Genomic DNA, 14943 nt, shown 5'->3' with positions numbered 1-14943 from the left:
CTATAGCCCTGATGAAGACCTGAAACTCAGGCCGAAACGTCGGCATAAAATAAATAAATATGGTTTTGTTTATTTATGTTGTTCTTTGCTGACCGTACCCCCCCGACAAACTTCTCCAATCATTAATCTACGGTCAACTATCTACACCTCATTATTGTAAAATTTAATTCAATTTTGAGACAAACTGGAATATCAAAATATTTTTTTTTTTAGAAAGGAGACAGCCTTATAGACCACACAAATATTTATTTCCAACTATCCCCACACATTCTCCTCCTTTCCTTTCTTCTCACCTCTTCTTCATTCTTTCAGACTGCACTCTTTTTTCTTCCTCACTCCATACTCAGTCTCTTCTCACCTCTTTGGCACCCGCAAGGACCTTTATCTTTCTTAATTTTTCCATATATTCATCTCTATTGAGGCAGTCTCAGTTGCACAATTTATTTTATTTAAACAAATTTAATATTTTTAATTATAATCTTACACATTATTATCACTCATTTATCAACAATGTTATTTAATCCTTGACAACAAATAATATTGTTATTCTTCCAGCAAACGATTTTAAGAATGGGATGTGAGGTTTGACATTATAGTTAAGATTGTACTTGTGAATTGACAGTTTGGCCAAAACATTGGGCATTTAAAATATTAATAAAGATTGTTTGAGACTTAAATGGATTAAATTTATTTTATTTAAACAAATTATAAAGCTAACAGCATTAGTTATTACTTTATTATGAAACAGAGTCTGGAGGTTTCACATTTGAACAATATCTATGATACCAATATAATAACTATACTTGGTGAAAATTTGATTTATTTACTGCTGTAATGATTCAAATGACTCGACATTATTCAAATTGTATATATATATAAATCTGAAGCAATGGCTCATGAATAATAAGGAAATAGGATGAATGATGTTCAGATACATAAATGAAACTTTTTTAATTATACAAATTTTAAATAATAAAAATTTAAAATTATAGAAAATAAACAAATTTGGGAAACATGACTCTAACATCCAACTTCATATATTGATTGTTGGATAGTGGTTTATATTATCATTAACAGAAACTTCAATTGATCTACTTTTTCTCTCAACCTTTTATTTTAAAAAACTACCAATATAATTATTGATGTCATAATTCATTAAATTGTCTTTTTTGTAGGCTAATTGCCCATTTCTTATATAAACTATATCCTAATTAACATTATTATTGTCGATTTTGTTAATAAGGTCAATAGAAAAGGAAAAACAAATTTTGAAGTATACTTTTGTATTTAAATTATGTAGTTTTGGAAACTTCATACAAGACTAAAAAGACAAGAAACTGCTCGTAGATTCCGACTATTGCAACATTTACTAGACAAACGGTCTAAATTGCCAATCCATTACAAAAGACTAATCTACAGGACTATAATAATGCCTATCTGGACATACGGAGTTGAGCTTTGGGGCTCCACTAAACCATCAAATTCCTCCCGATCCAATCCTTTCAGTCCAAAATCCTTAATGCTCCTTACTTTGTCACAAATCAAGTCCATACCATTCCTTCCATGATAAACTTCTCAACCACCCAAATCCACTTGTTTCTAACCTGGCTTCTCCTTCATTACCAAATAATCCTCCTAGGTGTCTGAAAAGAAGATGGCCTTGAGATCTTCTCCTCTTCTAGAAATGTTATAGGAGTTCTATCAATGGGTAGATTCTCCACATGTTTTTATCATGTCACTATGTCACCTACAGCAAATTTACTTGTTGTATATATTTGTATACAGTTGTAAATAACAATAAATAAATTATTAGAAAAAAAAAAAAATTATGTAGTTTAGGAATCCTCATACAAGACTAAAAAGACAAGAAACTGCTCGTCGATTTCAACTATTACATTTACTAGACAAACGGTCTAAATTGTCAATCCATTATAAAAGACTGAACTACATGACTGTTATAAGGCCTATCTGGACATACGGAGTTGAGCTTTGGGGCTCCACTAAACCATTAGTGGATTCTCCACATGCTTGTATCATGTCATTACGTCACCTACAGCAAATTTCCTTGTTGTATATATTTGTAAATAACAATAAATAAATTATTAAATAAAAAAAAAATTATGTAGTTTATGGAAGACATGGGCAATAGCCTGCAAAAAAGACAATTTAATAATTTATAACATTAGTGATTAAGGTTGTCTCCTTGAGAATAGCCTAAGGGCCGAAACATTAGAAGTTTTTTAAAATAAATAATTGAGAATAATTTTAATCATTGAAGTTGGTGTTAATAGTAACATCTAACTTTTTAAAACATTAGTTTTAATAAGCTATGCAAATGGCACAGGTGCAAAACATTCTTGTTGTGGAATTTAGGAAGGATTTTACAAAAAAAGACAAAGAGAGTGTGTTTGTACTAATGGATGCCACGACAGACTGTTCTCGCCCCAAAGGACATGAAGCTATCTACCAGTGTCGCATCTACCGTTTTATTTTACAAACAAAATAATTAATCCTATTTTCTACAGCACTTCTTTCAAATTCTGTCGCTAAGAACTGACATTATTTATACCTTTCAAGATCTCTTCTGTTTGCTGCTGAAGTATTCTAAATTCATCATTCAATCTTATGGTACACTTTTATGCTTTAGCAAAGGCAGGCAGAGAATATTATTCAAAAAATCTACAAAATTATTTTTTATTTATGACCCTTTAATGGGATGGAGAACACTTGGTAATTGGAAGATGTAACTAAATGAAATCATTTTGGTCTGAAATTAATAATAAAAATGAGGGGGAAGAACAACATTAAATTTGTAAAATTGCTGAAGGAAAATTTCTAAATTTTCTATTTATACTATTTATGTTTTTAAATACTAAGTACATTCTATAATTATAAATTACAAATACATTCTATAAATCAAAATAAATAACTGATAAAATCATCTATTTCTTATTTGAACCTGATTGTTCTCCTTGAGGTCCCTTTATTATTACAGTATAATCTGAAGTTAAACTTCCTATCGTCGATCTCTTCTAGATCGTTTCGAAGGTACTAATAAATAAATCCCTAGATTCTAATATCCAACAAGAGAAAATTCATCTGGTATCTCCTAGAGCCTGAGGCTAAGACACAGCAAAAGATTATATAAAAATGACGATAATATCCGACACCTTGTCGGACCTGCATACTGCTTAATAACAAAAATAATCTATTAGTTTAAAAAAAACACGAGAACAGAAATTATGAGAGATAGTTGACCGTGGATGATTAACGAGGAGAAGATGGTTGGGGGTGCGGTCATTGATAAACACAAATAAGTTGGATTAACCTATTTTTAATGTGCCCATGTTTCGGCTAGAGTTTCTAGCCTTCTTCAGGGCTAAAAACAGAACAAGATAACAACCACAGTAAGTATAAAAAAATAAAAAAAAAAGAATAATTTTACACATAAAATGAATAATTTTACAAAATAGAATTAATAAAATGAAGTGATGAGAGAAGCGGGAATTAAAATGTATACATAGGTAATTGAAAAAGTGGGTAAAATAACATAATTAAGGAAATGAAATAAAAATAAAGTTATATAATGCAAAGAAGTATGAACATATTAGTTATTATTAATTTAAAAATTGAGATATGAAAAGAAAAGAAAAATTGAGAGGAAGAAAATGTCTGTAACAATAATAGATGATAAAGAGGCCAAATATAAGTAAAGTATACCAAGAAATGAATAGCAAAAAAAAAAATTCTGAAAACACCAATAATAATACAGTGAACAAAACTTATAACGCGGGTAAGTAAAATGGATAAAAGTGGAGAAAATAAGGGGTCAAAATAAATAAAGGGGAAAGAAAACAAAAAAAGAATAAAAACGAACCTGTTCGCTGGAAAATCAAACGCCTAATGGATACTACGCTGACATTTTACAAACAAGGGGAGTTATGAGAACAGAAACATTTGAAAAACCTATTAACAGACTCTCAATCAGGTTAAATATTATATCGTTTTAACATGCTAAAAGAAGGAAATATTTCTCCATTTAACACACTTTAACATGTTAAAGATCATGGCTATTGTGGTATTATGTTAATTGATGATCTTATTCAATGTCTTCTAGAATTATCTTCTTTTTTTTTAAATATTGATATTAAAAAAATATATACCATGAATAATTAGGAAATAAGAGGAATGGTGTTAAGGGTTATAACTCTCATAATACATAAATTTAATTTTTATTTACAAAATACACAATTTAAATACATCATAACATAAATCTATCCATTTGGTTTAAATGACTATGAAAAAAAATCAACATCCAACTAACATTTGGCCACAACAAATAAACATTCAACACAGAAATATATTTATATATTACAATATTCTCTCTAAGAACCATAAACAACATTTGGTAATGTGCGATCAGCATTTGGCTTGTAGTAAGTATTTTGCACAAACAGTAGGGAACATCAAAAATCTTCGGGTTACATAGAATCCTTAGAAGAAAAGATAGTTGCAAGTAGAAAAGGTAACTCATCGCATACTTACATTACAACACTTAAAGTTTCTCTTTATTAAATGCAGCTAGTATACTGATACGACTTTATACCTAGTATTCAAGTTAAATATTTTTACATTAAAAAAAAAAATTTTTTTAATAAATTCATTTGTACAAAAAAAATATATATAACATCGTTGATTGAATGTGTTTAATATATAAAAGGAAGACAGTCCGGGTGCAGTAAAAAAACAACTCTAATTGTAATTAAACTATTTAATGTGAGCCAACGTTTTGCCCCACGTTGCAGAGCTTCATCAGGGCTAAAAAAGATACAATTAAAATTAAGATTTATGGTGAGAAGTAGAAATAAACAAGAATTAAAAAAAAGTATTTAATTTTGTTTTATTTATTTTTTTTTTTTTTTATAATTTCTTCCCTTATTATTATATATTATCATTTGATGCCTAACTATATTTAATGTTTCCTAATATTATCTTTATTTTAATATTATTTTATATCTTTTTGCCTTCAAATGTAACGCATCTATTAACCACCACTTTCCTCCCACTCCTCCATCCTATTGATCTCCGCCGTCAACTCATTTTTTTGTTTACTTCCATTCGGTAATAAGGTGGGTGTCATATTTTGTTGAATTTTTTTCTAGACTTTTATTCTTATTTTACTTATCTTTCCGTCTTTTATTGTTTACAGTATTTTTATGTTTCTTTTTTTATCAATTTTTTTTTATTATTATTTCCATTTTCATTAATTGTCTAATACCTATTAGTCATTTTTTTTATTTATACTTTTCACTGTAAATCTTAATTTTAGTTGTTTGTATTTTTTTTAACCCTGCGTTTTGGGGTTCATAATAAATAATTTAATTACTATTTGAGTTTTTTTTTACCACATCCAGACCATCTTACATTTATATATTACAAACGGTCAAGCAACAATCTTTCAATAATAAGTATATATATTCTTCCATCGTTCTAGTTTATTTTATATTACCTATCATTCTTATGTCAGATGTAAATGACAATAAAAAGTTCTCTAAATAAATCCACACAATATCTAAACGCTACATTAACCATCAGTCTCCATCACATTTTATAATATAATAAAATAATCTAAATTTTTATAGAAAAATAGTAATTTAGTTTTTGAAAAAAAAAAAAAATAGAATTATGATTTCAATAAGAAATACAATGAACTTGAATACCATATCTGGTATTGAAACAAAGAAAAAAAAATTTTAAAAGCTCTTGTTCAACCATTGTTACATTTTCATAAAGTCCACAAATTTATACCTAAATGACGCCTTAAGTAGACTATATAAGGCAATACACATCGAATCACACTGATAATAGATTATATCCAAACATATAACAATAAATAATAACTATAGACATATTTACAGAAAATATCTTATAAAGTCGAAAGAAATCTAACTAGTAATGAGCAACAGTGCACCGATTTTAATAGAATTTCAATAAATCTACAGAGAAAGATGACTTGCTATCATAACAGGGAAGTTATAAATCAATAAAGGTTCATTAAAACCAAATATCATTGCTTAAGGAAAATAATGACGCAACTACAAAATTTTGCGAATTGGACTTTATAGTATTAGGGGACTCAAACATGGATTTTAATATACATCACTAAATCGACATAATTATACTTACAAACATGAAGTAAATGCATTTAAGAGCCTGCTAAAAAAAATAAAATCCATTTCAAAAAGTTGCATCATTATTCTTTCAGACCAATGATATGATCTAAAATTGTAAGAAAGTTTTACCATGTTATTAACTTGTTAAAATTATCTGGATTTATAATTCAGTGGGCAACAGGATTCAATAAGTTATTTCTAAATAATTGCAAAAAATATAGAAGTATTACTGAAAAATACGCTTAGAGCAATATTGCTATGATAAAAATCAACAAATATAAACAAAATCTATAAACTATCAAGTAATTATTCAACAGCTAACAAAATATTTTTGATTTTCAATTAGGCAAGAACATCAAGAGCTAAGCGACAAAGGCATTTAACAAAACATAAATAACAACGAATAATTATTAACACATCACAGGATCATCAGGCATCAATTCATCGCACGTTACTATGATGCCTGAGTTTCATATCGGATATTCTGAACTGTTTTCTTCCCCTCATTTCTTCGGAGCCCGTCCTGCTCACCAAGTAGGGGATATTCTCCTTCCTAAGGAAATAAATAAATGGTCCATTCAATAAACATTATAAATATATACATATATATTATAAAATGGACATTAATTGTATCAAATGTTATTAAATATAATCAAATGTTATTAATATAATAATCATATAATTATGTGAAATAATAGTTTTGTAAAATTACTCAACTACATTCATAAGAAGAGTACAACACTGACTAGAGCAGCTGTTCCCCAACATTTTTTGCCACAGCACCCGGGGTAAAAACAAAATTCTTGGCACCCTTGTGGGGCTAAACAAATGTTGCCACAATATTCCTTAGAGCAGTTAAATATGTAGGAAAACAATAAGTTACATGTTTAGTACAGGTGTATACCTGGGATACAACAGCAACTTTTTTGCTAAAATCAGACCCACCCGAAAAGCCACATTTATATAATCGATTTTATACTTCTTTAAGACTTTCTCAAAAACGGCTCAAATGATTTTGATTAAACTCGGTAATTCAATGTACAATTAAGTGTTCTTTAATATCAGGTATGTCTTATCTTCGTTGAAATAATCTAACATGGACAAATTACAGATTTTTAACAAAAAAAATCTTTTTGAAGACCAAGTGTTAAAAAATATTGAATAAAAACAAATATATAATAACAAATATTCATAGGATTCGATTACCCAAGGTTTTATGATTATGACAAATAAAAAAGGAAAAATAGTTTTACCTTATGTAATCTATAGTCTCAATTTAAATTTTTATCCTACTGAGCAATAAAATCATATCCATTATGTTTTATTTCCCTTTTTTTTCCTCATCTTTCTTTTTACACCCCTTCTTCTTCTCTACTCTTTTTTTAGTACTTCTCCCTAACCCACGTAATTAATTTACATTCACCTCTTGTTATTATTGTCGCATTTACAAATTACTCCTTCAGTCTAGTCTAATTTTATATTTTATTTCTTCCATTCTAGTATTTTACTTACATATTTCATTAATTATATTTATTTTATTTCAATTTTTTTTTTCCCATAGCTTTAATTTTAAGTAATTATTACTATTGAAGCAAAATATTTCTTTATTCCTTTTGGCTTCTATAATTTTATGTTTTATTTCTTTAATTCTGTTATTTTACTTACATATTTAATTACCTGCATATATGTTTTTTATTTCCCTTTTTCTTCATCACTTTATTTTAAATAATTTTCATTTTGTACATATATTTACTAACTAGATTTTCATATGTACTTTATTTGCTCTTATCTCTTAATTAATTTTATTATTACTATTCTCATACAGACTTCATCTATATGTTGTTTTCTCATTTTTTAATCATTCTGTAATATTTCTTATTCATTATGGTTTTTATCTTGTTTTTTGTCCTTTGCCCAGATGAAGGCTTGAAATTCTGGCCGAAACGTTGGCACTAATAAATAAGTTTTTACTTATATATGTTTATTATATATGTCAGTGAGACCATGCTCGCAAACATCTTCTTCTCATATATTTATTATAATTTTACAATAAAATAAAATCATTGTATTTGTTTTAAACAAAATAATTTATGAAGCAAGACAAATGATGAAAGAAGCCGACACGCCCCTGAGAAATGAAACCTTGAACATTAACAGCGGCTAAGGTAATTAGGAATTATTGCGTTGGGAATGAGACAGTTTTTCTCCTTGAGGCTGAGGCGTGAGAAACATCCTCCAAAGGAAATACTAATGCTTGTGACTCATGATTTGACCTTGATGGTGACTAACATTAACATTTACTATTCAACTAAATAAATAAACTCTCATCGAGTTATCCTAGAGTCTTCATTAACAATAATTACATAAAAATTTTATAAATCAACTTAAAATAATCATAATGCTTCATTTTCAAAAACATGTTAAAGATAAAAGATGTCATGTCACAAAACTGTAATTCTCACGAGCAAGAAAGATTTAGATTATTCTCAACTCTATCTTTAGGAAATGAATAAAACATGAAGATTATCAAAGTGAAAGAATACTTATAGCAATACAACAGATGATTTTATAGCTAATTTTAAGGCTTGTTAAATAAATGCTAAAATTCATCATATAAAAATAAAGAGTAAACTGTTGTGTATGAATTTTGAGTATTCTTGGATAAAATGGCTGTAGCCATTAGTGAGCCTAGTGGGTTCTAAAGCCGTCTAGGGTCTACCCAGCCTCATGAAATGGGTACCCTAACTGGGTAAAAATCTGGCAGTCGAGTGTGATTCTGACCAAATCACCTCCTTGCACAACTATTGGTCTAGTATCAGTATTTTGTTACAAAGCACTAGATCCCTGACCCTTCAAGGTTTGTAATGGCACAGATTTAATCTTTTTTTTAAGATAAAACATTTAATTAGCAATATGAAGCAAAATACCTTCCTAAAATATATAGTTGATAATTTTATAAATTAACAAAAATATTTCTCTTGAGAGAAAACGATTTTAAAAAACTATCTTTTGATAGAGCATTAATCTAACCAATAACCAATAAGCCAGAATAACAAAAAATTTTTATAAAAAAAAAAAATAAACCTGGAACAGTGTTTTTGAGATTTTCAAAATTTTAAAAATAAGTGAAATTAATTTCTTTGGAACATCATTGATTGACCATGTGTAATATATAAATATATACAGTCCGGGTGCGGTCAAAGAAAAAAGTCAAATAGTCACAAAACAATTTAATGTGAGCCAACATTTCACTCCGCTTTGCAGGGCTAAAAAAGACGTAAACAAGTAAAATTAAGTACGAGAATAAGATAATTCAAAATAAAAATAAATTATTGTATGGTTGTATTTAAGTAATTTAAAGAAAATAAGTAATTTACTTTGTTCATTTTTATATAAATTTTCACATAATTTTTAACCACACCATAATTTATTTTTATTTCATGTTATCTTATTATCTTACACTGCCATTTAATTTTAGCTGTTAGTATCTTTTTCAGCCCTAATGAAACCCAGCAATGTGAGGCGAAATGTTAGCTCATAATAAATAGTTTATTTTCTTTTTTGAGTTATTTTGACCAAACTCATTTTCTTTTTATTAATATAAGGTTTTCATGTTACATATCAAATGAATATACATGAACTAAACTTTAAAATAAGCTACCATACAATCCCTCTACCATAATCGGTTGTAAAGCTACGAGCATTTTTACAATCCAAAATATGATAAAATTCGGCTATTTCTGCAATTCTGTAGAATAAGCATTAAAAAAACTTATTCATCTAAAAAAATAAACTTACTTTGTATTGCTAAAACACATTTAATCATAAAATTCTGAGGCAAAGAAAATTTGGTAATATCATAAGTAATTGTAAAATGTTATAAGATACTTTATATCTGATCTAATAACCAATTATAGGAGATATAATATAAATATATTATGAAAATTCAAAGTATCATACATGCCAAGGTAAGTTGAAGACAGCCTCGGGGGAAGAGAAGACGAGGACGTCTCGAACATACGACAGAGCTGTCGCACAGAAAGGTGGGAGGATGCCTTGCAAGCTTCGGAGAGGTTGCCGAGGGACCCCCCGTGTGCTGAACCGTTTCTACTACGTTCTTCCCAAATCTTCTTCCTCTCTCTCACTGGCATGTAGGCTGTTGTACAAGTTTTTACCCGACCCTCATCTGTCCGCCCGAACCTAAAAAAAAAAAAATCATGAAAATATATAAAATAAAATATAAAACTTTATTATGGGACAAAGTCCCAATAGAATAACAGAATTGTACATTAAAAAAAAAAACTCAAGTCTTTAGAATATTTGCTTTCTTAAGAGAATAATATTGATACAATTTATGGTAAGTGACTCCTGTTAAATGCAAAACATTGTTATAAACCAACGTTTTACAATTGTGAAAGTTTTCAATTTATCAGTTATTATACATCACAACAGAATGCCTCATTTATAAGAAATATGAGAAGTTTTCTATAAAAATTCAAAATATACACTTTTGGAAAGCTATTGGGGTATCTTGTGAGAATAAGTTGAATTTTTGTTGAAAATGTTTATTCATAACTACTATTTGACAGATGAAAATTAGAATTTTGAACTTTAAAAAAATCTTTAAATTTTAGAAATGGATATATTAAATTTTGATAGAAAACTTCTCATATAAGCAAAATGAAGTATAATGATACAATATACTCGCTACAAAAAAAGGAATGAAAACATAATTTTTTTTTTTTTTTAGGATTTTCCACTCATAGGTTTCCTTAATATTTGGTACCACCTCTTTCCAGATTGTCCTACCCAAGAACCACTCCTCTCTGAGGCTGTGCCCTGTCGAGGATTCTTCCATTTCATTGTCGCAGGTTTTTCTTGGTCTACATCAGCCTCTTCTACCATGTATTTTCTACAAGTGTACCCCCCTCAGTAATCTTCCTTCAAGTATTCTTTTTAAATGTCCAAATAAATTTGAGACATTTTTCCTCAATCTTATCCAGAATCCTTTTTTTCAACTGGCATCGTTCCATTTCTTATTTAATCCATTCTGGATATTCCTGCCACTTGTTGCCAGTATTCCATTTTTGTAGTCAGATGTTTCTTTCTTTGATCACATTGTATGGTATAGGTCTCTGCTCCATACGTCATATAATGTTCAATATTTAATTTTGGGTATACAAATATTTCTTTTGGTTTTAGAAATAATGTTTTTAAACATAATGCTGTAATGAGCATTGATATTTTTTTTTTTACTGTCTGAAATCTTTTTTTTTAATTTCATATAAATTTAATGTAATTCAGTAACTCTACAACTTAACATAAAGTTCATAAATTTTTGAGAGGAAAAGCAAGGTTAAGTATAGAGTGACTTTCGGATCTGAATTAAAAGATCACAAAAGTTATAGTTAAGAATGATGGTCTGAGTCGATAGTAAAGAAAGGTACACAAAATAAAAGAAAAACTACACTAGTAAGCAACGTTTCAGCCCACTTTGTAAGGCTTCATCAGAGCTAAATGGGAACAGTCTATTTATATAACTTTATATATTCAATATCTTTTTGCTTTTTGTTCTCACTAACTACAAATTTTCTTTTACTAAGCCATTACCCATCCACCTTACATCCATCATGCCACCTCTCCCCAACATATCCCCCCCCCCATTATCCTATATTAAAATTAAATCTCCACCGCTACAGCCCACGAAGGGTCAGGGGCGCAGCACTTTGTTAAGGAACTACTGTTACTGAACCATCGGTTGTGCAAGGAGGTGATTTGGTCAGAATCATGCTAGACCGTAAGATTTTTACTCAGACACTTTTTTTGGCTTACATAAATTCTGGGTTGACATTCTCGTTTTTTTGATACTACCCTTAGTGACAGTAGTTATAAATCATAAAAGACACTATAGCAATACGACTGCCTGTGATTAACATATGGTCTTCACCTTTTCACTCACTAACTCAGCTTGGATGAGAAATATCCGCCTATCGCTATCAATCTACATGAAAGTAGCCATGAGAAGACTGAACATTACTGCAACAGCGTAACAGGTAAAATATTTCTAAGGATAAGATTAATGATGATGCCTAAACTCCTTTTCTCTATTTGTTACATATTAAAAAAAAATTAAATCTGAAGACCAAGGAGTACAGTACTTTGTAAGGAAGTACTGTTGCTAGACTGCCATATTTTTACCCAATTACGGATACCTACTTTATGAGTCTGGATAAACACCGGAGGGCTACTGAGCCCGTAGAACTGACTCACGGCTACAGTGAAACAAAATAATTATTTGCCACAGCCCGATTCGAACCCGACACTGTAAAGACCTCATCTCATTTCAGAATTATCAATCTCAAATAGATTTTTCTTAAGTATCAATGTAATAAATATATTAGATATGCCATGGAATAATCTTGAATTGTTATTGATAAATTTCTTGAGAGCTGTATTTTTGATATTTTTTAGTAGCGCTGTAAAATAACCAGAAAATAATTATCTGGCACGGCCAGATTTGAACCTGGGTCCTCGGAGTTAGTATCATAGTGCCTTACCACTGAGTCACCCACTCCCATTTTCCTATATTATCTCTTTATTTATCTATGTGGGTCTATCCCCTCCATTTGTAACTATACCTTAGTTACATCTCCTTTATTTCCTCACTCACTTTTTTCTTCTTTTAATTTTACTATATTTGCTACTACTTGTATTATTTATTACTTTGGATGGTGGTCAAGACAGTTTTTTAAATTTTTTTTAACTTTCTAGACCATCACCCTAACCATCTTCATACAATCAAATTAATATCTTCCAATAATTATTATTTCACTAATTATTACTGCAGTTCTTTTATTCATTATTGTACTTGTTATTAATATATATTCGATTAATTTATATTTATACCCTTTTAGTTTAATTTGTTCCTTTTTTAATATATTTTTTCTTTAAATAACTTTCAGTCTATATTGTTATAGTCTTATCATACTTCACAATATTTGTATCTTGTTTTTATTTAGTCTAGCAAAGTGTGGCAATTTGTTGGTTTCTAATAAGTAATGTTTTCTACTAGTTTTTGACTGCCAATCAGACCATCTTCCTACAAATATATACATAAAAAAACAAAAAAAGTCTTCATATAATACAACATGTTAATAGTAATTCCATTACTTGGGCCTGCAGGTGTCGACAACTATATCTGGAAGGCAGGAGGTGTTGGACTGTGGAGACAGACAGCCCTCACTCTGAGCCCTACGGAGCGTTCCTGTGATGCCAAGGATGTCGAGGTAGGGGAGACAGGTCAGTGGGGTCTGCCTCAGAAGCTCAGCTGCCAGGCACTTCACCCAACGCCAGTAGTCATCCTCTCTCTCGGCCTGAGAACAGTTTTATGTGTTGATATATTTATATATTAATTCATCAAAATAATTGCAAAAAAAATCTAAACACTATCCTAAAATCCTGTACATTATGGATCCAACAACATCTCTGTAAAATTAATAAAATTCTGTCTTCCAGCCCTTTTACTATACTCTGTCATATCTACAATGACTCTCTGCAAAACTACATTTTCTCTTCTTCCTGGAAAACCATGTGAGTTCGATCTTTAAATGAATTTCAAATACTTTCTCACTTAATGACTTATGTCTCATTTCTGTCTTCTCTAACCTCTAAAAACTAACTTTCAAACTTTTTTAAAGGACATTCCCTTATCAACCCTCTTCAATAAGATTTCCTACCAAGCTACTCAATGTAATCTGCACTCCTAATAATAATCCACAACCTCCAAACCACCATCGAACACCAAGGAATAAGCAATGGTTATAGTTTTAGATTTTTCTTAAGTGCTTGATACATTTCACTATAACACCTCCCTAAGCAAACACCAAAACCTTTCTTTACCCAACAGTACTATGCTCAGGTTCAAGTCCTTCCTTCAAGATCGATCCCAGTATGATGTCGACCCAGGTCAACTTCCATGCACGACACTGCCCCTCTTCTTTGGTGTTCTGTGGCACCATAGAGTTCATCACTATTCCTCACTCTATTTTTCATATACATTAATACCTTCTCCTCCTCATCCATCACTCCTAATACTATATTTCCAAAATTACCTTTTTTCCAAATTTACCATCTGGTCTATCAATAGCCATGAAAAAACTTCAAGATAACTAGAACTGAATAAGCCAGTGGGCCGTAGAAAACAAACTTAAGCATAATGCAGACAAAATAAGGCATTTGTAATAGGTTTAACTCACTAACAATAAACTTTACCTTGCGGTCCATCTTGTTCCCAAATAACAACCCCATAAAATACTATCCAATAGTCAAAATCTTCAGAATCGCCTTTTATCAAACCCTTTCCAGAAAAAACTATGACACTTATTGTATCTTTTACTTTCCTTACCTACTATCTTTTAAAGCCCTCAGGCTCATAATTACCTCCTTATTTAGATATATTTGCTTTAAACTTGAAGAGGAGACTTAGATAGTCAGATCGAGCAATATTTAAAAAACTCCTCATATTAGAAAAAGGCGTGAAACCCTCCACTCCTGCTCTCCGTGGTAGCCTTACTTATCTCAACTTTCTAACACTTATAGCGAGTATGTTTGGTCGATGTACGGCATGTCATAATCTCAAAATAGCAGAGATCGTGACACAAAAATTATAAAAAGGCAATCCTTCCTGGCCGGACCCGTCCAACTAAAACCCCCAGTTTAAAAAATTCTAATAAACGTTCTGGTAGCATTATTATAATATATTGTAATAATT

At 29.9% G+C, this 14943-nt stretch overlaps 1 protein-coding gene across 2 annotated transcripts in view; it reads right to left on the bottom strand.

The window, feature by feature from the left end:
* Nucleotides 1-4216: 4216 nt before the first annotated feature.
* LOC106677279 (uncharacterized) overlaps nt 4217-14943 on the bottom strand; it is a 179062-nt gene continuing 168335 nt past the window's right edge. The window contains exons 3-5 of one of the 2 annotated variants that reach the window (XM_014415103.2): nt 13344-13546; nt 10134-10373; nt 4217-6726 (exon numbers count right to left, since the gene is read on the bottom strand). In XM_014415103.2, coding sequence (XP_014270589.1) covers nt 6615-6726; nt 10134-10373; nt 13344-13546 — 555 coding nt within the window. In that variant the 3' untranslated portion in view covers nt 4217-6614. The remainder of the gene's footprint in view (nt 6727-10133; nt 10374-13343; nt 13547-14943) is intronic. The other variant, XM_067052955.1, reaches the window with a different exon arrangement.

The sequence above is a fragment of the Halyomorpha halys genome, unplaced genomic scaffold, assembly GCF_000696795.3.
Source record: "Halyomorpha halys isolate HHAL.00 unplaced genomic scaffold, Hhal_1.1 Scaffold92.1, whole genome shotgun sequence".
Taxonomy (NCBI): domain Eukaryota; kingdom Metazoa; phylum Arthropoda; class Insecta; order Hemiptera; family Pentatomidae; genus Halyomorpha; species Halyomorpha halys.
Note: the sequence above shows the minus strand (reverse complement) of the source record. Positions and strands in the feature narration are given on the sequence as shown.